Here is a 23498-nt window from a genome sequence, read left to right on the forward strand (position 1 = left end):
ATGCATTCTCTTTGGTTTCCTTGTTCTACCACATTTTCCTCATTTGCATTTGTTCGGCTGAGTTGTATTCTCACCATTTGTGGCTTTCCATTCTTCTGTGTTGACCCTTCTTCTTCCTACAGTTGACCTCATCATTCCTATATGTGTTACAATACTTATATAAAGTAAGCTTCCAATCATACACCACCTTCTGCTACACTAAATTCACTCTTTCATTCCTGAAAGTAATAAAGTTTCGCAGATTAGCACACATTTCTACATCGACTAAGAGTCTAGAAAATTCAATCCGGACTTCCTATCTATATTTTGATCAATCATTAGTGGTTTTCCAACCAAACTTCCTATATTGCTCAAACCCTTAGGACTCCAATATTTGAAATCGAGCTCGGGAAATTTAATCTAAATTGGTACTGTGTACAAGTCATCTCTTATAAACTCCATATCAGAGTTCCAAGCTTTCACAATGAAGGGTTTATTATCAAAATGATAGATCCCACCCTGAATTACATCATTTTCCCCACCTCAGAATCAAATCGGACTAAGACAATTTTATTTTTTAGCATGGCAATTTTGTTGATTCCATGCCTTGTCCACATCCTTTGGATATACCCCTGTAACACAGTAAATGGTGGGTGTGTACCTAGAACATAACACACCACTGCTATCTTCCAATACTCAATTTTAGAGCTAATATCTTCCAATTCAATATCAATGATGGGCGACTTACCATGCGGGGAAGAAGCAACATACTCCAATTCGACATTTGATACCTTCGAGATGTCAAAATTATCCTAAATAGATGGCTTCCTCACTGGTTTTGCCCTTTATCCTTCATCCACCATATATGCATATGATTTTCGCCCACTACTTGTTGGGGATTGAATCCCAGTACTTGTTTAATCTTGCACGACATTGTTCTACTATTTCTGAGCTTGTACGTGGGACATCTGGTCACTCTCATTTTGATGAGTTACTGTTTCATTGATTTCTAATCCAATTTGAATCTCTTCCTGAATGGCGATAGTTCCTTGTTCTTCTGCCCTCGAAGGGCATTACCTTGTGTAGTCATAGCCTGAGCTTGAAGAGCTTTCTGTGATGGCATGCGTACCCTCTTCCCCATGGCCGACACAGATTAGCAAACGTGCGCCGAGAGAGAATACATGCCTTTCTTTTCCGTTTTTTGTGGCAACTCCTATATTGATAATTCTTTTATTGAGATTAATGGATTTGATCAATTTTGTCATGTAATGTAGAGAAATAGGCAACAGGTCTTCGGGATGATAAGATGTTATGACCCGTCAAGCTAGTTATACCAGAATTACAAATACCCAAATGAAGGGCCCAGATTAGAAATAGTTTAATGAGAAGCAACGACCCAGATCAATTCAATTGAAGATATAAGTCATCTAAGATAGAGAGAGGGGCATAACAGAATTCGGGTAAATTCCCTTCCTTCCTTATCGATTCATCTAAACCTCGTGTTCCCCTCCCTTCTTCTTCTTCTTCTAAATTCTGATCCAAACCTCTCTCTTCTGCAGGTATTCATTCCCATGGAGAGTCACTAGTTTCTATTTCCTTAATTAGTAGAGTTAGTTTGTAATTCAGTAGCCAATTTTCCATTTATATAAACAGAAAATCATCCCAAAACAATTGTTCTTCATTTAATTTATCAAAATGCTTAATTCGATAACCAGAACTTGACAATTGGTATCAGAGCGGCAATTCTGCGACCACATTATTGAGCAATGGCAGAGGGTAGTAGATTGAAACTTATGGATGACATGCTAGCTAAGCACGATGAAGTATTGGAGGGCTTAACTAGTGGACAACAAGCTTGGGTGAAACTCAACTAGGTATTCAAGGAACACTGTAGTTGATACTTGAACGACTGGATAACATGGAGAGAATACCTGATCGAGGACAGGAAACAGGTCGAGGTGATGGGATCTTACCCATACCAGAAGTGAGACAAATCAAACCACAAGGAGCTAATGTTCCTACTCCTAAATGGAAACTTCCCGGTTTTGAAGGTCAGGATCCTAAAGTATGGATTAGAAAATGTGAAAGGTATTTTAATTTGTATAGAGTACATGATAATCAAAAGGTGGAAGGAGCTGCACTTTATTTGAATGGTGATGCTGAGATTTGGTATAACTCCTTAATATTGAGTCGAGGAGTACTTACTTGAGCTGAATTTAAATTTGAAATATGCAATAGATTTGGGGATGTAGCGATGGATGATGTAGTGGAGGAGTTTAACAAGCTCTCGCAATTGGGCAGTGTGGATGAGTTTTTGAGTAGATTTGAAGATTTGAAAGCTCAAATGATAATCAGAAATCCTGCTCTAAATGAAGACCATTTCCTATCGAGTTTTGTTGGTGCTCTCAAGGAGGAAATCAGATTCTCTGTTAAACTGTTTAAGCCAAGAACTCTTAGTTTTGCTATTCAACAAGCAAGGATGCAAGAGAAGGCCATTGAGGCAGCCCAGAAGAAGCAAAAGCAGTTGTACAAGAGCAGTGCAAATTCTAGCAGTTCAGGACTAACTAGAAATGCAACAACAACCAATTTCAAGCCAACTGACTTCAGACTCAGTCCGGAAGTGTATGAATATATGAAGAATAATTACTTATGCTTCAGATGTGGTGAAAAATATGGCCCTAGGCATCAATGCAAAACCAAGCAACTCCAGTGCATAGTGGGTGAAAGTGAACCAGTGTCCTCATAGTTAGCATCTGAGCATGAGATTGTTATTGAAGGTGATATTGAGGCTTAGTTACAAGAAGTCATTTGTTTGAGTGCATTGTCTTGTAACACTGTTGAAGTAAATACTATATTAGTAAGTGGAATTATCAAGAATAGAAAGTTGAGTGTGCTAGTTGACTCTGGTAGTGCCCATAGTTTCATAGATGAGCAGACAGTGAAAGAAACTGGATATCATCCAGTGTACTCTACTCCAATTAGAGTGACTGTTGCGGATGGCAATTATATGTATTGTAGTTCTACTTGTCCTGAGTTCACTTGGAATATGACTGGTAAAACCTTCAAGGAGGACTTGAGGATCATCAAGTTGGGAGTGTGTGACATAGTGTTGGGCAATGACTGGATGAAGAAGTTTAACCCCACTACATTTGACCATGAGCAGCAAACTGTTACCATTGGGAAGAAGGGCAATAGAGTGGTCTTACAGACCATTCCTGAAAAGGGAATACTTAGTATGATAAGTGGCAGCACCATGGGCAAAATCTTGAGGAAAGGACAGGTGATGATGGCACATTTATTTCTACTCAAAGTGGAACAAAATTAGGAGCAATAAGTGGTGGATTCTGCTATTCAAGAGTTGTTGGTCAAAAATGAAGAAGTGTTTGCGGAGCCTACAACACTACCCCCCCACTAGACAATTCGACCATACTATTCCTTTGAAGAGTGGGGCCTCACCAGTAAGTTTAAGGCCATACAGATACAACTTCTTCTAGAAAGAAGAGCTAGAGAAACAAGTTAAAGATATGATGAGCCATGGGATTATAGAGCCTAGTCAATCTCCCTTTTCTTCTCCAGCCTTATTAGTAAAGAAAAGGGATGGAACATGGAGATTCTGTGTAGACTACATGCACTTGAACGAGATTACAATTAAAGATAAATATCCAATTCCTATAGTGGATGATTTGTTGGATGAGCTACAAGGGTCTGGGATTTTCTCAAAAATTGATCAGAGAGCCGAGTATCACCAGATCAGAATGAGACCAGCTGATGTGCACAAAACAACATTCAGGACTCACCAAGGCCATTATGAGTTCAGAGTGATGCCTTTTGGGCTCACCAACGCACCTGCTACATTTCAAGCTTTGATGAACCAGGTATTTCAAGACCATCTTAGGAAGTTTGTTTTGGTTTTCTTTGATGACATACTAGTCTATAGCAAGTCACTAAACGAACACCTCAGTCACTTGGTTATAGTTTTTGAGATATTGAAGGACCACTCGTTGTTTGCCAAAAGGTTTAAGTGTTCTTTTGGACAACCCATGATAGAATATTTTGGCCATGTGATAACTGCTGCAGGAGTGTCTACTGATCCAGAGAAGATTCAGGCAATGATAGAGTGGCCTAAAACATCTAGTGTAAGAGCTCTGAGAGGTTTCCTTGGGCTCACAGGGTATTATAGGAAATATGTCCAGAACTATGGCATAATCTGTAGGCCCTTGACTGAATTACTCAGGAAGGATGCATTCAAATGGACTGAAGAAGTTGGGACATCATTTGAGACCTTAAAAGTGACTATGACTAATACACCTGTACTTGCTTTACCAGATTATAGTCAGGAATTTATTGGAGACACAATCAGGGACAGGGGTTGTATTGATGTAGAAGGGTAAATCTATAGCCTATTTCAGCAAGATATTTGCTCCAAGGCACAGAGGTAGATCAATCTATAAAAAGGAATACATGGCATTACTCAGTGCTATTGACAAATGGAGGCACTATCTACAATATAGGCATTTTATAGTGAGGACTGATCACCACAGCCTCAAGTACTTGTTGGAACAGAAGGTTACCACGACAATTAAACAAAAAGGCTTGATGAATTTACTTGGACTAGACTATGAAGTCCAGTACAAGAAGGGAGCAGAGAATCGAGTTGCAGATGCATTGTCCCGGAAGTATGAGGGCATCGAAGAAGTTGGTGCTAGCCATCCAACAACTACTCTACAGGCCATTAGCACTACAGTGCCAAGATGGATGTTAGACATCAACAACAACTATGAAGGAGATTTCCAAGTAGCTGAACTCATTGTTGAGCTATCGATAGCTCTTGTTGGACCTCACCTCAGCTGGCATCCTCAGAAGAAAAGGAAAAATATATGTTGGAGCTTCTGGTGATCTCAGACGGCAATTATTGACTACCTTCCTTGGTTCACCCTTAGGTGGGCACTCTGGCCAGCTGGGAACCTTCAAAAGATTATCTCAAATATTCTATTGGCCTCTCATGAAACAGATGGTTATTCAACATGTAGTTGTTTATGATGTTTGTCAACGGAACAAAGATGAGACTGCTCCTTATCCAGGCCTCCTTCAACCACTCCCCATACTAGATCAATCTTGGAGACACATAAGCATGGACTTCATTGAAGGATTACCCAAGTCTAAGGATAAGGAAGTTATCTTGGTAGTTGTCGACAGAAGATCCAAATTTGCTCATTTCATGGCAGTGGCACATCCCTATAGCCCTCACTATTGCTAACAAATTCTTTAAGAAGATTCACACTCTACATGGACTACCCGAGTCCATAGTCACTGACAGAGATAAGATATTTCTCAGCAACTTCTGGCAAGCTCTTTTCAGATTATTGGGTACTCAACTACATTTTAGTACATCATATCACCCTCAGAGTGATGGCCAGACAGAAAGGGTGAACAAATGTATTGAGAACTACTTGCGGTGTATGACCTCTCACAGACCAATCCAATGGAAGCAATGGTTACCACTAGCAGAGTGGTGGTACAATTCTAACTTCCATACCAGCTTGCAGCGCACCCTATTTGAAGCCTTATATGGCTATTGTCCTCCTCAACTTTCTCTAGTCCCCTTGATTGACAACACTGTTCCTGTTGCCGATGACTTGGTTATGAGAAGATAACAGATGCAACAACTCCTACAAGATAATTTGAGCAAGCCTCAAGAGAGAATGAAACTTTATGCAGATGCTAGGAGGACCAAAAGGATTTTTCAGGTGGGAGACATGGTTTATTTGAAGTTGCAACCATACAGACAAGTCTCATTGGCTTTGAGGAGAAATTTGAAGCTTAGGTCCAAGTTCTATGGTCCCTATAAAGTGATTGCGAAGATAGGTCAAGTGGCATACAAGCTTGAGCTTCCTGCTGATTCTAAGGTCCATCCAGGTTTTCATGTTTCCTTGTTGAAAAAGAAGGTGGGCACTGGTGTGGTGGTGCAGACTTTATTGACTATGACCGGTGAAGATGGACAATTTCTAGTCAGGCCTGTTCACATATTGCAAAGACAAATGGTGAAACAAGATAATTGTTGCTGCCAAGGTCCTCGTCCAGTGGTCTAATTTGGCTCCAGAGGATGCAACTTGGGAAGACTATCAGTTTCTCAAATCCAAGTTCCCTGATTTTGATTCTCATCCTTGAGGACAAAGATGTTTTTAAGAGGAGGGGTATGTCATGACCCATCAAGCTAGTTATACCAGAATTACAAATACCCAAATGAAGGGCCCAGATTAGAAGTAGTTTAATGAGTAGCAATGGCCTAGATCAATTCAATTGAAGATATAAGCCAGCTAAGAGAGAGAGGGGAGTATAACAGAATTCGGGTAAATTCCTTTCCTTCCTTCTCGATTCATCTAAACCTCGTGTTCCCTTCCCTTCTTCTTCTTCTTCTAAATTCTGATCCAAACCTCTCTCTTCTGCAGGTATCCATTTCCATGGAGAGTTACTTGTTTCTATTTACTTAATTAATAGAGTTAGTTAGTAATTCAGTTGCCAATTTTCCATTTATATAAACAGAAAATCTTCCCAAAACAATTGTTCTTCATTTAGTTTATCAAAATGCTTAATTCAATAACCAGAACTTGACATGAGAATCCTAATTCAGCCTAACGATGTTAGATTCCAGCTCAATTAATCAGTAATATCAGTAAACGATAATTGAAATAAATGAGGTTTTTTGCGGAAAAAAAAACATGGGTAAAAAATGAAAACGTCGTTCTAAGTGATTGTTGAGCGTTTTGTTGTTCGTGCTTGTATGAAGTGATTGCTCTTCGAGTTTTGGTTGGACCTAGACATTTTCAGAAGTCCCTCCATGATCGGGCAGTGCCAGGAATAGTGGCTTTTGCAAGTGCGCTTAGACGGAGTCAAGATTTGAACTTTAAGTGGGTTCTATACTCATGAGTTCTGGACGTATTTTTTATATATATTTAGTAAATTTTTCCACTTAGTTCATTTATTACTGTCTTGGAACTAAACTTTAATCCCCTAAAAAACCTTCCTCGATTAGCCATTGCGGGCCAATTAGTATTTAATTATCACTTAGGTTTTGGTGGCTAGAATGTAAAAACTATTTTCACTGGTAGTTTCACAAGCGTTTTTAGAGAATAGGCAAATTGGTGACAATACATGTGTTAGCCCATAATTTCATGCATTGACTAAAAATAAGAGGAGAAGACGACAGAAATGGTCATCAAGTAATTCAAGTTTGATATGTCAAAAGGTTATGATAAAGTTGAGTGAAGCTTTATGCAAAAATGCTATTAAAATGGGGTCCAATGGGATTTTTCTAAGATAGAAACAACTGTGACGTATAGATTTAAAATAACGAACATAAATCGGCAGATAACTGAATCTCAAGTCAAGCCCTCCGGGGTTTGAGACAAGGTGATTTATCACTCAATTTATTTATAATTTGTGCATAAATGAGACCTTTAAAATAAATCAAGATAAAAGATGGCGAAAAACATAGAGCTTATGTCACGTGTGTTAAGCGTTCGCCCTTCCGCAAATTTGAAGCGGGAGAAAAGGCGTGATTCCAGAATTTCATAGGTTATCTTTCTATCTTCAATTCTTAAGCAAGCCTTCTACTATTTCCTATTTACGTTATGCGCAACGCATAATGAGGTGGCTAAAGCAATTTACACGTCACATGCTCCGTCCAAAAACAATGGAACGGTATAAAGGTTGACGATCAACTAATTAATCTAAATTTTCTTTATTTAGAGATTAACTAATTTCTTAAACAAATTCTAAAACAAGATGAGAGTATTATAAACTACAATTTTCTATAGTTAGAAATATTCATAAAAATATTTGAAAACTTTGAAAGGTTGTATGGTGTGCTTCAGACAACTGACATTAGTTGTAAGATGCCTCTTTTTATCTTACAAATTTGTGAACTCATATCCTACACTTTTGGGTCTATAAAATTCTGGGTACACAAAATAGTCACACAAAAACTAATGTCAGTTGTGTGAACTGTGAAGCACAAAATAAAAAAAAAATCGAAAACTTTGTAGTCAAAGGAAAAATTATTAACCTTCTAATTGAATGTTGTCAACAAGTAAAGGGCTGCCTTCCAGAGACTTATGTGCCGATATATTTTGTATTCCTTAAGCAATTGACGGGCTTTTCTTCTATGGAACATGCTCAGTTCCAAACTGTGTTGCTTTTTTAACCGGGAAAGTAAAACAGAAAGGGAATCCAACAACAATACCGATGCTTCATTCTCAAATAAATTGGGATCGAATATATGAATCACCAATTTTCTACTTACAAGATCAACTCATATAACTATCATATTAAATAAAATAAAACCAGGAAAAAATTTAAATATAATAATAATAATAATATTAGAAGTTTTCTAACAAGACTAAAACATATACCCAATTAGTATATATCACTTATGTGGATATGTTTCTTCTATTATATCCGTCTTTAGCTAACTCTACATTAATTTCAAGAATTTGTAGGTATTTCAAATCAATTTCCTTTCATATAGTGTCATGACCCAAAATCTAACCATGTCGTGATGGCGCCTATCGTGATACTAGGTCAGCCACTTATTTCCAAACACTCCATTTTTCAAATAAGAACTTAAGGAAAATCAGAATTTTAACAAAAATTCAATAAGATAAAAGTATAAATCCAAATCCAGTGGAAAGAAACATAATCCCGGCCTCGGGTGTCACTAAGTCATGAGCCAAAAACTACTACAACTATTCGAAATAACATGACCAACACGGTCTGAGAATATCCAAACAAATAAACTAAAGGAAGATAAGGAAGGAGAAAGCGGAACTACGGTTGCCAAGCAGCTACCTCGAAATCTCCACAGAAGGCCTCCAACCGGCAAGATCAGCAACCGCTATTGTTCCCCGAGATACCTGGATCTGCACACAGGGGTGCAGGGGGTAACGTGAGCACACCAACTCAATAAGTAACAAGTCCAAACTATGGACTGACGGTAGTGACGAACCAAACCTCAACAGGTTGCAACAGTTAATTATACTGAAAAGTAGACATGCTTACAGTTCATGTAATATCTCAGCAGTAATTAAACACAGTATGAACGATACAGAGTATAAAGCTCAGGAAGCTCTAAGTAACAATGCACAGATATCATGATCAATGTTACATATGCTACTTCCACTCACAGTGTTCAACCACTCAGTACTGTATATGGCCCACCCGGCCCAGGGAAGATCCATCCCGGAATATATATGCATCACAGACTATAAGTCACCACCGAGGAATAGGTCAATCCAACCTCATAGAGAAGATCCATCTCCATACCAATACTTCGGACAAGATCCATGTCCAGGGAAGATCCATCTATCAATATTATCAACTGCACTCACTAGGGTGTAAAGACTCCGGAGGGGCTTCTCTGAGACCAAGCGCTATATCAATGACAGCGAAGGCATGATCAATATCTTGTTGCGGCGTGCAGCCCGATCCCATACTATCAATCAATATCAGGCTCTCGGCCTCACTCAGTCAATGCTCTCTAGTCTCACACGCATGGGCTTAGATGTCATGATACAAGCCCGAACAATGATATGATATGTCAAAATAGCAATAATCGAGACTAAGGCATGATATAATATGCATGAATAGGACTGAATGTAGAATATAAATGAAAATAATGACATGACAGCAAGAAACGACCTCTCGGGTCTCAACAGTATTGGTGTGAAGCCATGACATGATATTTAGCATAATTTGCAATTCATTGACTTAATCACATAGATACATCACAGATATCAGCAAGAAAGAGTCACTAAGCAGTGCTCTGGAATGACCCAAGCCGTATTTCTCACGGTGCACGCCCACACGCCCGTCACTTGGCATTTGCATCACTTCAATAGTAATCATAGAACACATAGTTCGGGGTTTCGAGCCCTCATAATCAAGTTTGGAAGCGTTACTTACCTCAAGACAAGCCAAACTCTAGCTCGCGACGCCTTTTCCTCTCGATTCGGCCTCCAAATGCCCCGAATCTAACCAAAATCAATATATAACCATCAAAATATGCTAAGGGAATAAAGCCCACTCGGAAATAATCAAATTACATCAAAATCCCGAAATTGGTCAAAACCCGACCCCCGGGCCCACACCTCGGATTCCGATAAAAATCACAAAATTAGAATTCTTACACTCTCACGAGTTTATACATACCAAGAATACCAAAATCTGACCACAAATGACCCCTCAAATCCCTATATTAAGGTCTCCAATTTTCAAGCCCTAACTCCCCAATTTTAGGCTTCAAATCCCCCAAATTTCATGTTTAATTAGGTAGAAATCACAATAGGATCGAGTATTAAGTCCATAAATCTTACCTCCAAGTTCTCTTGAATTCCCTCTTCAATCTCCCTCAAGAAGCTCCAAATCTGACTCAAAAATGGTGAACTATGGCCAAAAATTACGAAAATGGCCTTTTAAACCTTCTGCCCAGCGATTTAAAATCCTTCTTCGCGAACGCGGTCAAAGCCTCGCGTTTGAGAAGCACAAAAATTCCATTGACCAAAAATCCTCTTACGCAAATGCAAAAAACCTCTCGCGAACGCGATGCTTCAGCGGACCACACCTTCGCAAATGCAGCTACACCTACGCGAACGCGAAGCACAAAGCTCTCGGAATCCCGACTACTCCAAATACTCTACGCGAACTGGGAAATACATCGCGTTCGCCATGAACAATGAACCCAATCCTTCGCGAACGCGGGACCCATATACCAAACGCGAAGGCCAAACTTCCTGCCTCACCCCACATCCCTTCGTGAACGTGAGAGCCCACTCGTGAACGCGAAGGCCAATTGTCTGCAACACCAACTGCAAAAATCTGCAACTTCTCCAACATGAATTTGATCCGTTCAACCACCCGAAACTCACCCAAGGCCCTCATGACCTCAACCAAACATGTCAACATATCCCATAACATCATTCTAACTTGTTACAACGCTCGGAATTCTCAAAGCAACATCAAAACACCAAATCATCATCGGATTCAAGCCTAAGAATTCCAAAAACTTCAAAATTCTGCTTTCGATCAAAAAGACTATCAAACCTCGTTTGAATGACCTAAAATTTTGTACACACGTTACAAATTACACAACGGACCTACTCCAACTTCCGGAATTCCATTCCGACCCCTATATCAAAATCTCACCTATCAATCGGAACACGGCAAAATTCCAATTTCGCCAATTCAAGCCTAAATCTACTCCGGACTTCCAAAAGCCATTATGATCATGCTCCTAAGTCCCAAATCACCTCTCTAAGCTATTCGAACCCTTGGAATTCACATCCGAGCCCTTTTCACATAAGTCAACATCCGGTTGACTTTTCCAACCTAAGCTTACTCAAAAGAGACTAAGTGTCTCATTCCTTTCCAAAACCTCTCCGAACCCAAACCAACCAACCTGATAACACATAATACAGCTGAACAAGACAATAAGAAGCAAAAATAGGAGAAACCGAGTGGTAACTCATGAAACAATCAGTCGGGTCGTTACATATAGTTACAGGTATACTTGGTCTTTTTATACCTCTACCAACCATAGATCACACTTGCAACCTATAAAAATTGAGGCATAATATGACCAAACCATCTCAAGCAACCTTATTTCAGCAACCTTATTTCATTTTGTTAGCAAGAGAACCCAAAAAACACTAACTACTCTCAAGGAAACTTGATGGACTGAATCAAATATAAAGCCACTTTCCCTTTCAACTTCGTAGTCTCTATGAAGAATCAGAAGGAAAAGCAGAATAGAACAAGAAGAGAATGAGCATATGCAGAAAATTCCTTTATATGGTAATATAGTGGCGTTAGAGAAATGAAAAAGATATAACAGCCCATTACTATATTAGTTTTATATGTAGTTCTATATTTAATGACACGAAATTTTAGCACGGATATATATTCCTCTGTATGAAAAGGAAGAAACATATCTATTTTCTCGTCTAGTGGTCAATAATATGGCTTGGACAACTTCTGGAAAAAAATTCTGGAAAAAAAATTGCGAAAAAGAAGACTTCTTGAATTGTTGTTTAGTTTGAAAATTTGTGAATACTTTATGAGTGAAGGTAGAACAACAACAACAATCAACTTAGTAAAATCTCATAAGGTAAGGTCTAGGAAGGGGTATAGTATACGCAGTCCTTACTCCTACTTTACGAAGGTAGAGAAGCCATTTTTGATAGACCTCCGACTCAAGAGGAAAAAAACTAAAAAAGAAAGAGAAACAAGAAGTAGTAACCATAGCAAGCAAAGGTGATATAATAAACGAGCGAAAGAAATGACATACAGTAAAAGAAATATGCAGATACGAGAAATGAAAGTACCATATTTACACTAATAGTACCATCATAAAAATAAGACACTCCCACTTAACCACTACCCTTCTACCCTAATTCTCAACCTTCATACCTTCCTATCAAGGGTCATATCCTCAGTAAGCTGAAGTAGCGTCATGTCATGCCTAATCACTTCTCCCCAATACTTCTCAGGTCTACCTCTACTTCTCCTCAGTCTCCCCATTGCCAATCTCACACCTCCTCACTGGGTATTTATGCACCTCCTATTCACATGCCCCTACCATCTCAATCTAGCTTCCCTCATATTGTCCTCTATGGGTGACACTCCCAACCATTCCCAAATATCAATATTTCATATCTTATTTAACCTGGTATACCCACATATCCATCTCAACATCCTCATTTCTCCCACTTTCATTTTCTGGACAGGATGTTCTTGACAGGCCAACACTCTGCCCCATATAACATATTAGGTCTAACCACCACTCTATAGAACTTACCTTAAGTCTTGGTGGCATTTTCTTATCACACAAAACCCCTGAAGTGAGCCTCCATTTCATCTATCTCGCTCTAATATGATGTGTGACATCTTCGTCTATCTCACTATTACCTTGGATAATAGATTCGGGGTACTTGCATTCCAAATATTTTGTTTTAGTCCTACTTATCTTGAAATCTTTTGACTTCAGGGTTTGTCTCCAAACCTCCAGTCTCGCGTCTCGTCAATTAGTATTATATCACCTGCAAATAACATACATCATGGCACCTACTTTTGAATGTTCCGCATCAGAACATCCATCACAAGGGCAAATAAAAACGAGCTAAGCGCATATTCCTAATTCAAGCCCATCCCGAAAGGGAGTGTTCCGAGTTACTTCCCACCTTCCTAACTCGGGTCTTAACGCCATAATATATATCCTAGATCGCCCTAGTATAAGCTACGAGCACACCTCTAACCTCCAAACACCTCCAAAGGACCTCCCTCGGAACTTTGTCATAAGCTTTCTCTAGGACAATAAACACTATGCGCAAATCTTTCTTCCTATCCCTATTCTGCTCCACCAGTCTCCTAATAAGGTGAATGGCTTCGATAGATGATCGCCCTACCATGAATACGAACTGATTTTTGAAAATAGACACACTACTCTACACCCTAACTTCTACCACTCTCTCCCAAACTTTCATGGTGTGACTTAGCAGCTTGATGCCCCTATAATTATTGCAATTTTGGATATCCTCCTTATTCTTGGACACTGAAATTATCATGCTCCACCTCCATTCATCAGGCATCTTCGTCAAATGACAATTAACAACCTAGTAATCCACTCCAAGCCTACTCTGTCTGCGGTCTTCCAAAATTCCACAAGGATCTCATCTGGCCCGATCGCTCTACCTCTACTCATCTTGCGCATACATGTTGCTCTCAAACACACATGCAAGTATACGTGGTCGTACAAGTAATAAAATAATAAGTCGAGTGTCGAACCCACGGAGACTTGCATTAACTACCCGTTAAATTCACCAAGACTGTTATTCAGTCGAGCCAATCCAAGTTCAAAAGTGTGATTATACTAAACAATAATTATAACTAGTAACTAAATTATCAAGCAGCAAAATGGTTGTTGTGTATTCAGTTGAGACAAATATTCCAGGGTTGTGATCGATTCACCAATCCTATTGTGTTCTAGTTACTTTTCCCTTTCATACAATTCACTCATAGTTGCTAATTAATCGAACAATTGCTCTCGTAGCCTTCTCCCAAAGTACTTCTCGCCTATTCAAAATAGATCAACGCCTATATTCCTATGAAATCAATCTATTAAAAATGCATTAAGATTACGATATTTAATAAGCACAGTGACTAGGTATATTTCTATCCTAACCACAAATCCGCCCTCCCCTCCCCCCCCCCTCCTAGAGTTAAGATCATGATCTCTTCAATTCTTTTCTAGTCTAAATATGACTTTCCCAAGCATAGCTTAGATAGTAAATAGAACCTAACTACGACAGACAATTAAGCAATTAATTACAGAATTGAAGAAACAACCATATATTGGTGAATTATAATTAAGGTTAAGTCAACACTAAACAACAATATTCATGGCTAAATCAGGCAAAATACATAAGTTGGCACCCGAACAATGGACCAAATCCCTATTACACACTTTCTGTGGACACAAATAATATTACACACTCAACCTTTTAAAAGTGTGTCTAATACACCCCACTTTTTTCTTGACCACTTTACCTAAATATGGGTAATGTCACGCACCAATAAGGTCGTGACACGTGTCATTAACATAAATAAATAAAACAAAAAAATATAAAATTACACATATACCCTCATCTTCTCCAACCCCATCTCTTCCACCTCCATGGACCACCCGAAAAACTAGAACACACAATTCAACCCAAAAATTAGGAGCCCAAGTGATTTAATCCCAGAAAGAAATAAAAACATCAAAAGCCAATAATTCATGGCTCACACCACCGTACATCACCACAACAAGGCCATTGTTCAAAAAAAAATATAACAATTGCAAAGGTAGATCGAAAATTACAACTGCTTGGGTACCATATCTATTGAAGCTTATCTACATCAACAAAGACATAAACGGACTATTTTCATTTATAGCTCTCTTCCAAAATTTTGTTTGTCATTTTCATGGCTATCATCGCCACCACCAACTTTCAGAATAAAAAGTTCAATCTCCTCTTCAACATGAGAAGCTAAGAATCTTAAATCTGAGATAGATAACCGCAAAATTTAAGGAAAAGGCAGATGCACGCGATAGATGTAGCCGAAATTACTCACAAGGAAAAAAATGCTATATTAATTGAAAAATTGGCGATGATGACAAAATTTTATTAAATGTGAATGAAATCAAACATATAAAAAAGTTGGCTAGAGACGGAAATAGATTGGAAGCTTGAGATTAATGCAAAATATGTATATTTAAGAGGAAATCAGAAAGAAAAAGAAAAAGAAGGGATTTGGTGGGGGAGGTGTTGGCTGGCGGAAGAGAGAGATAGAGGAAGGGTGGGGAAGATGAGGAAATTGCAGACACATGGCATTAAATAAATAATTAGACAGTATTTTTATTAGTAGACGCGCTTCTATCGTGGTGTTTTACACATGCTGAGTCCTGGTCAAAAGCGGTGTGTATTAGACACACTTTTAAAAGGTTGAGTGTATAATATTATTTGTGTCCACAGAAAGTGTGTAACGGGGATTTGGTCCATTATTCGAGTGCCAACTTATGTATTTTGCCGCTAAATAACAACCCCAGAACTATGGGTTTTAGCCACTCATGATAATATCAAACAATTTTACAAGTGTTAGATAATTGAAAATACTAAGAAAAGATGAAAAAACTGAGATCTCCTCGCTTTCGAATATTTCTCGTGTGTATTCCTTCAAAGTGGCATCTCCCCTCTAGAAATAAGCTTAGTCTTGCTTTTATACGTGTTGAGTAGGTCTAGGGTCGAAATAACCTTGTCCTGGGCAAACTTAGATAAATTCCCGTCACCAGCGTCCACGGCAGCGTGGGGCGCTGACTTGCAGAAGATTCTGCCCGTAGTGCCACAGGTGGCGTGGGGCACTGAAATTCCACATTTTCCATTTTTCCTATGTTTTGGCTCTAATCTCGCACATTTCACCTCCAATTGCTTCCGTATGATTCCTACTCATGAAAATACCACAAACACACACACACACACACACACACACACACACACACACACACACACACACACACACACACACACACACACACACACACACACACACACACACACACACACACACATATATATATATATATATATATATATATATATATATATATATATATATATATATATATATATATATATATATATATATATATATATATATATATATGTATATATATATATGTATGTATGTATGTATGTATGTATGTATGTATGTATGTATATATATATATATATATATATATATATATATATATATATATATATATATATATATATGTATGTATGTATACTTTAAGCTAAATATCAACACCCCACACTTAGACTCTTGCTCGTCCTCGAGCAATGGGACTACCAAATATACCCCAACTACGTAAAAATCTCAACTAGAGAGGACACTTCAATTTTTAACCATACACTCTACCCTTGACGATGATCGATACCGGCAACCAAGCATGAACATACAAAATTCACATTCCTCCCGTTTTAAAAATGCTCAAATATATCCATTTCAATTCAACCAATTCAAACAACCTATCTGTAACCACCCTACCTTAAACATGCCCAAATATATCCATTTCAACTTAATCAATTCAAACAATATATCTATGACCACCCTACCTCAAAAGACAACTCGTTACAACTAAGCACTCTCAACTCGCGCACCCACCCAACAAGAGACGTTTATAACATTACCAATCCTTCATGATATCATATCCTCTCACCAACAAATAAAAGAGTGAATATAGAATAGTCCACACATTCAAGTATTCCTTTGAACATAATTTAAGGACATCACACAATTTGAACAAGAAAATCGCTCACTCTCACAAAGAATTCATGTGCATCCCGTGGTCGTACCTTAAGCTTGCCCATAGTGTACATCTACACTAATCTAAGCTAGCCAAATCTAGGATCAATTAGGACTTTAAGGTTGTAATGTAGGCTAAGGAACGGGTAGGATACATTTAGAAGTAGTGACTAACCCTCCTACGCACTTTAATACGCTATATTACATAATCTTCTCAACCAATTTTCTCGCAATAAATCATATACAGCATAGCCCTCTTTTTCATTAACCATTTCTATACTCCCACTAGTACAAATTAGTAAGATTAGGAGGTGTGTGTTTTTCTACATTATTTGAACTATCATTTTTTTCTTGCAATTTTTTTCTCTTTTTTTTCTTTCTTTCTACCCACACTCCATACATTAAGTTTCATCGGCTAGTGAACTTTTTTCAACTTTAGTGCACCAAAGGTCCCTTCCATGGTTCCACTTAAAAGACACTCCCCAATCTCTCACCTTACTTCTTTTAGCGACTAAGTGCCTTAGGAGGTTAAGGTTCAACAATCTCAAATTAAGAACAAAATAGGGGTACGGCTTGTAATGTAAGTGCCAAAGAAAAGGTCTATAGGCTCAAAGGGGCTAGCAATGGAAAATTTTATTTTTATGTGACAAGCACATCTATGATCAAGCAAGAAAAGCCTACGTCATCTCCTAGATTAGCCCAACTTTAATAATTTCGCTTTGATTAAAACACGGGGCAAGTTCTAGACTACACAAGATAGAACAGAGAATCACAATTCTTCACATACACATTGCACATGACTCAATCAAGACGGTTCTGTTCAACTCTCAAGTCAAGCAAGCACACATAATTGAGAAGTTTAATCAATAATGCACTATGTAGCATACAAGTCGAACAACTGAGAAAAGGAGTCACAAAGTATGCTATTTATTTTACTCAAACATCAACAATTCAAATCAAATGTACGGGAATATATAATGCAATGTCATAGCCTAATGTGCCAGCACCAAACATGCCACTAGGTATCTCAGAGCAACTCAGTTTCTTCCTAATCTACTCCTAAAAAAAATACCTGGTTCGAGCTACACCCTCGAAAAAGAATCGGCGCCCAAAGAAAAACCAAGGGATACTTCCTAACTATCCTAAAAAAAATTGGCGTTTTAATCGAACTTTATCCCTCAAGAAAATTGTCCACCAGATCCATCGTCGGGAAAAGTCCGAACTTTCTATTTTTTTTTTTTGTATTTTGTATTTTTTTCTTGTTTTTTTTTCTAAAACAAACTAGACTAAAAACTAGACTAAGTAAAAACTAATAAAAGAAACAAATTGATACAATTTATACAATGTGCATCATAAGCAGTAGTTCTCCTACCCCACACTTAGCATATGCATAGTCCCTGATGCATGTAAAAATATAAAACAGAGTAGGGTAAAAAGAAAAATCCCTGCTAGTTGGAGTCCTCCTTCTCAGCATGCCCGCCATCAGGTCCTAGAGTCACCAAAGCCATGGGCCTCGTGACATCATCATCAATCTCCTCCTCCGCATCGGAGCCTTTATGAGTGTTCTCGTCCTCCGATGGGTGAACGGGGCTGCCAAATGCAATCCCCAACATTTTTTTGGAAGAACTCGACAAATCATTGTGTAAATGCATACGCTCTTCGTCTGATACACCCATCCTGCTCATTAGTACATTTAAAGAGTTATAGAGACACTTGTTGAAGTTCCCGTCTCTTTCTTTTCGTGTTGCCTGAGTGAGCTTAGACGTAGTCTCCAACAAAGAAGTTATGTCCAACCGCCCTTTAGGAGCCTCCACCACCTCATCATACCCTGGGTATTTTGGCACCTCCTAGGAGAACATATATTGCGTGAGCACGTTGCCAAAGAAAAACCTCTTAATATGCCGCCCAAATCGTGTGTGGGTCATCTTCTCCAACATGATCTCACCCATATTAATAGGTCTCCCAGACATCAAAAAGTCGATCACACACACTTGAGCTCGAGTGCATTTGTTCTTGTGTTCAACTCCCATGAGTCTAGCTTGTACGAAATTCTGCCACACTTTGGCGGTCTTGTTGAAATCAGAGCGAACCATCTAAATATGGATATCACCTTGCTTTCTGGTCCACTTGGTATTTGAATCGACACCACAAAGAGTGTGGCGTATCGCCGTGTAGCTTGGGTTTTCGACAAAGATCTTTAGCCTCCTCGAATCGGCGTTCTCAACCCCCAAAGAGGCACATAAGGATCGCCTATCCAGTGGCACGTCCTTCTCACGTACATGTGACCTGAACAAGTCTACATTCCGGTTGGCGTGAAGTTCCCACACCATGCTCAAATTTTGCATGGCCGGGGCATTCTATGAGTTTGTCCACGTTTAATGCTCGCAACTAGCCAAGCACGTCTGGGAAGTTCCTTTCTAAAGTTGTTACATTAATGCACATCTCGGAGACATAGCGCCCATACGGCACGAAGTCCCTATGCCATGCGATAGCAGCATCAGTGACTAATTTCAAGCGACGCCTCGGTTGCAATGGTGCCTGCTTTGATCCATCGGCAACTTGTTTCCCTTTAGCTTGCCTCAATGATCCTTCTCTTTGCTTGCGCTTTTTGGGCGTGAGGCCAGTGGTGGAGGACTTTCCCATTCCCTTACCTTTGTTTGCATTGTAACGAGTCATAGCAATTTACAAAACAAATAAGCACGAATCTGAGTACGAATCAAGAAATCCGCCTAAGGTTGTCGCGCGAGTCAAAAATGACCCCACACTTAAAATCGAAGGCTCAATGTATTATACTCACAATCGTAGTCTAAAACACACAAGTGTTTCACCTCAAGGAAATGAGTACTCAAGACTTTCCCATGGCACACAATAGCTAAAAGGCACTAACGATGCCACACAAACAAGTGATTGATCAAGGCGAAGTGAATTAACCTCAATGCAAGCAAGCGGCATATGGTAGTTAATTTTTACAACTACTACAACTACACTTAATTACTTAATTCTACAAGATGCTACAACATACATAATATAGGATACATGGTGCGGGCGACATGTGTGCATTTAAAACCAGGCTCTCAAGCATGTAAAATCATCCCTACACTTAGCCCATTATCATATATAAATACACTCGGTTACTCAGACTTCACCGGTGCACAAAATATTCATTCAAACATTTTAACAAACAATTTGTAGGCATGAAGTATGTGCACTTTAGTTTAATAATGGTGGAACATAGTGGCCCTCCTAAATTTCAACGAAGTAGAGGGAATTCTAGTTTGCTACTTTGTATACAATACAACCATAAACTAATTTCGTCCCACAATCGGGCCACCTACCATAGAACACGTCTTAAGAAGAAACTTAGGTGAAAAATTTGGGGATTAGGGTATTTGGGAGATGGGATGTTCCTTGTCATCTACCTATTAAAAGGAGAAGAAGAAGAAGAAAAAAAAAAAGACATACCTGTAGGATTTAGGATGAGAGCAAGAGAGGAGCTTGAGAAATTTTGAGAGAGAGAGGGAAGAAGAAACGCGGTAGAAGAGGTTTTTTTAGAGAGAGTGCTTTTTTACAGGTGAGATGGGGAGGGAGGTGTATAATTGAGTTATGTTTTAATTTGAGTTGGGGATGGGTATGGGTTATAAGGTGAGTTATCATGTTAGTATAAATGGGTATATGAGTCGGGTTTATATAGGTATGGGTATTAATTTAAAAACCAAAAAGAAAAAAAATGGAAAAAAATTAAATAACTTACATGCACCCCCCCATCCCAACGCCCCACACTAGGCTTGGCGCTAGGGGCTTCGAACACACTGGAAATGGTGCCCCAGGAAGCGTGGGGTGCTGGACTGGGCGCTGTTTCGATAATTTTTCTATTTTTTTTATATAAAATCCCGATCCCCCGAGCACTTTATATATCCAATTTACATGTCCCACACTATTCTACCTATAAGTTATATGTCTACAAAGAAAATGCAAATTCTAGTCTACTCTAACTAAACAAAAATTAAAAACTAAGCTAGGAAAGCAATAAAATTGAATTGTCTCCCAACAAACGCCTAATTTAATGTCGTCGCACGATGCAAGGCCTCACTTACTCATCAGCGAGTACTACTTTGGTTTTCTCATGATCAACGTTCCACCCCAGTAGTGCTTGACTCTGTGTCCATTCACTAAAAAATTTCTTTTACCATGATAAGCGCGCAGCTCAATTGCACCATAAGAAGTGACTCTTACCACCTCAAATGGACCTGACCATCTCGATTTTAACTTCCCCGGAAAAAACTTGAACCTAAAATTGAACAATAGTACATGTTGGCCTAGTTCGAGGTTTTCACGACCCCAGTTCGCCATCTGTGAACTATCGTGACGGCACCTACTCTCTACGACTAGGTAAGCCTAACAAATGCGGAAAAGAAAACAATTGCGAAAAGAAAATAATTAAAAACTAAGATAACAAAATGAAACAACGTTTAAGATGCCGCCTGGCATACAACAGTACAAAATCTCAACCTAACACTCCCAAAATCTGGAACCCCATGAATCACAAGCTAAGAGTTTACATAAAAATCTCTAACCATATAAATATCTATCAACAAGGAAAATACATAAGGGATATACTAGTACAGAAAATAGAAAGGGACTCCTCGGTCTGCGAACGCCGCAGATATACCTCAAAGTCTTTACAAAAGTGCCTCACCTCAAGGATGATAAGACTGAATGGAAATACCTGGATCTGCACATGAAAAACATGCGCAGAAAGGGCATGAGTACACCACAGCGGTACTTAGTAAGTGCCAAGTCTAACCTCGGTTGGGTAGTGATGAGGAAAATCAGGGCCCTACTGACAGTAAATGAAATATAAGGTATAACATTATAGAATAAGACAGTAAAATTAAGTGCAACCGTAAGAAATAACATAGAATAGAAAGAACAACAACAACTATAACAGAGACAAAATAATCACGGAAAGGAGTAAAACTCAACACAGAGATAACAACTCGGGATCTCTCAGTATCCCTATGAACTCTTAGTATCCTCATATGTCAGGGATCTCTCAATATCCCGAGGATCTCTTAGTATCCTCAATATGTATGTTGGGGATCTCTCGATATCCCAAGGATCTCTTAGTATCCTCAATATGTATGTTGGGGATCTCTCGGTATTCCAAGGATCTCTTAGTATCCTCAATATGTGCTGGGGATCTCTTGGTATCCCGCACTACAGTCAAAATCGATATATATGTGTAGGGGATCTTCCGAGATACCGTCTCGTAGTCCCAAAGTAAACACGCAGCAATAACACGAAGAATACTCAATTAAATTCAATTTCACACCAAGGTAAAACAGGTATTTCTAACCTAGCATGTTTCACATAGTCCAAATAAGGCGGTTTGAGCAAATAAAACAATTAAGGCAATTAGTCATGATTCCTTAAGCTAACAGCAGGCTTGATTGCAAGTAGAATAAACAAGAAGGGAAAACACAATTAAAGTTACTTAATGAAAATAGGATTTTCAACAATTAACACAAGTATGCACTCGTCACCTCACATACAAGGCATTTCAAATATCAACAATACTAAATCCTAAGGGGAGTTCCCCTACACAAGGTTAGGCAATCCACTTACCTCGAACCGACTCAAAATCAATCCGAAACTACGCTTTTGCCACGAGTACTCGACTTCAAATGGCCTAAATCTATTCAAATCAATTGCATAATATAAATATAACTTCAAGTAACTGATTCCACTAATTAATTCTAAGCTAAAACGCGAAATTAGGTAAAATGACCAAAATGCCCCTTGGACCCACATCTCAGAATCAGGTAAAATTTACAAATTCAGAATCCTCATACTCCCACGTAGGGGTGTGCATTCGAATCGATTTATCGATAAATCGAATCGATTATTCGATATCGATTTATCGATTTCGATTTCAAAATTTTCCGTATCGAATTATCGATTTCGATTTCGATTTTGTCCCTTTCGGTTATCGGTTTATCGATAAACCGATAAGATATACTAAAAAGACAAAAAAAAAAAATTTACCCTTATTCTATAATACCCTTTCCTTTACCCTAAGTCTCTAACCCTATTATTTCCTCTACCACATTTAAGGAATGATCATATTTAAAGATCAAGGGAATGAAGTTCAAATTAATGGAAAACAGAATTAGCTGTGATAATGTATTTTGTTTTTTTTATATTGTTGGAGTATTGGCGGCATACATTTGATCCCTTACTTTACTTTTGTTGCATGTGCTTGTTGACACAATTTTTATGTTATAAATGGTGTTCGTCTTATTTTAGCTTCTTTTTGTCCATATTAGCTGGGGATGTTTATAGCGATATACTTTCTGTGGAATCCCGCAAATTTTTTTATTGGTGTGATCGATAAACGAATCGATAAGCCCCTAAAATCGATAAATCGAAATTGAAAAAATCGAAACCTTATTGAAACGATAATGATAAGCATATGTACAAATCGATAATCGATAAGTAATTATCGATAAGGGTCAAAATCGAATCGATAAATCGAATGCAGACCCCTACTCTCACGAGTTCATTTATACCAAAATTATCCAAATCCAATGTCAAATCCCCAATCAAAACTCGAAAATTAGGTC

The 23498-nt window shown here is 38.5% G+C and overlaps 1 protein-coding gene across 1 annotated transcript; it reads left to right on the forward strand.

Moving 5' to 3' along the window:
- Window positions 1-5636: 5636 nt before the first annotated feature.
- LOC142162641 (uncharacterized) lies at window positions 5637-6068 on the forward strand. The gene has a single exon (XM_075219001.1). The coding sequence runs from the start codon at window positions 5637-5639 to the stop codon at window positions 6066-6068; it is 432 nt and encodes a 143-aa protein (XP_075075102.1).
- Window positions 6069-23498: the final 17430 nt, after the last annotated feature.

The sequence above is a fragment of the Nicotiana tabacum genome, chromosome 1 (assembly GCF_000715075.1).
Source record: "Nicotiana tabacum cultivar K326 chromosome 1, ASM71507v2, whole genome shotgun sequence".
In the NCBI taxonomy this organism is placed as follows: Eukaryota; Viridiplantae; Streptophyta; class Magnoliopsida; order Solanales; family Solanaceae; genus Nicotiana; species Nicotiana tabacum.

Coding starts and splice junctions, on each gene's coding strand:
- LOC142162641 (XM_075219001.1), top strand. CDS start 5,637: ATGCAACAACTCCTACAAGATAATTTGAGCAAGCCTCAAGAGAGAATG.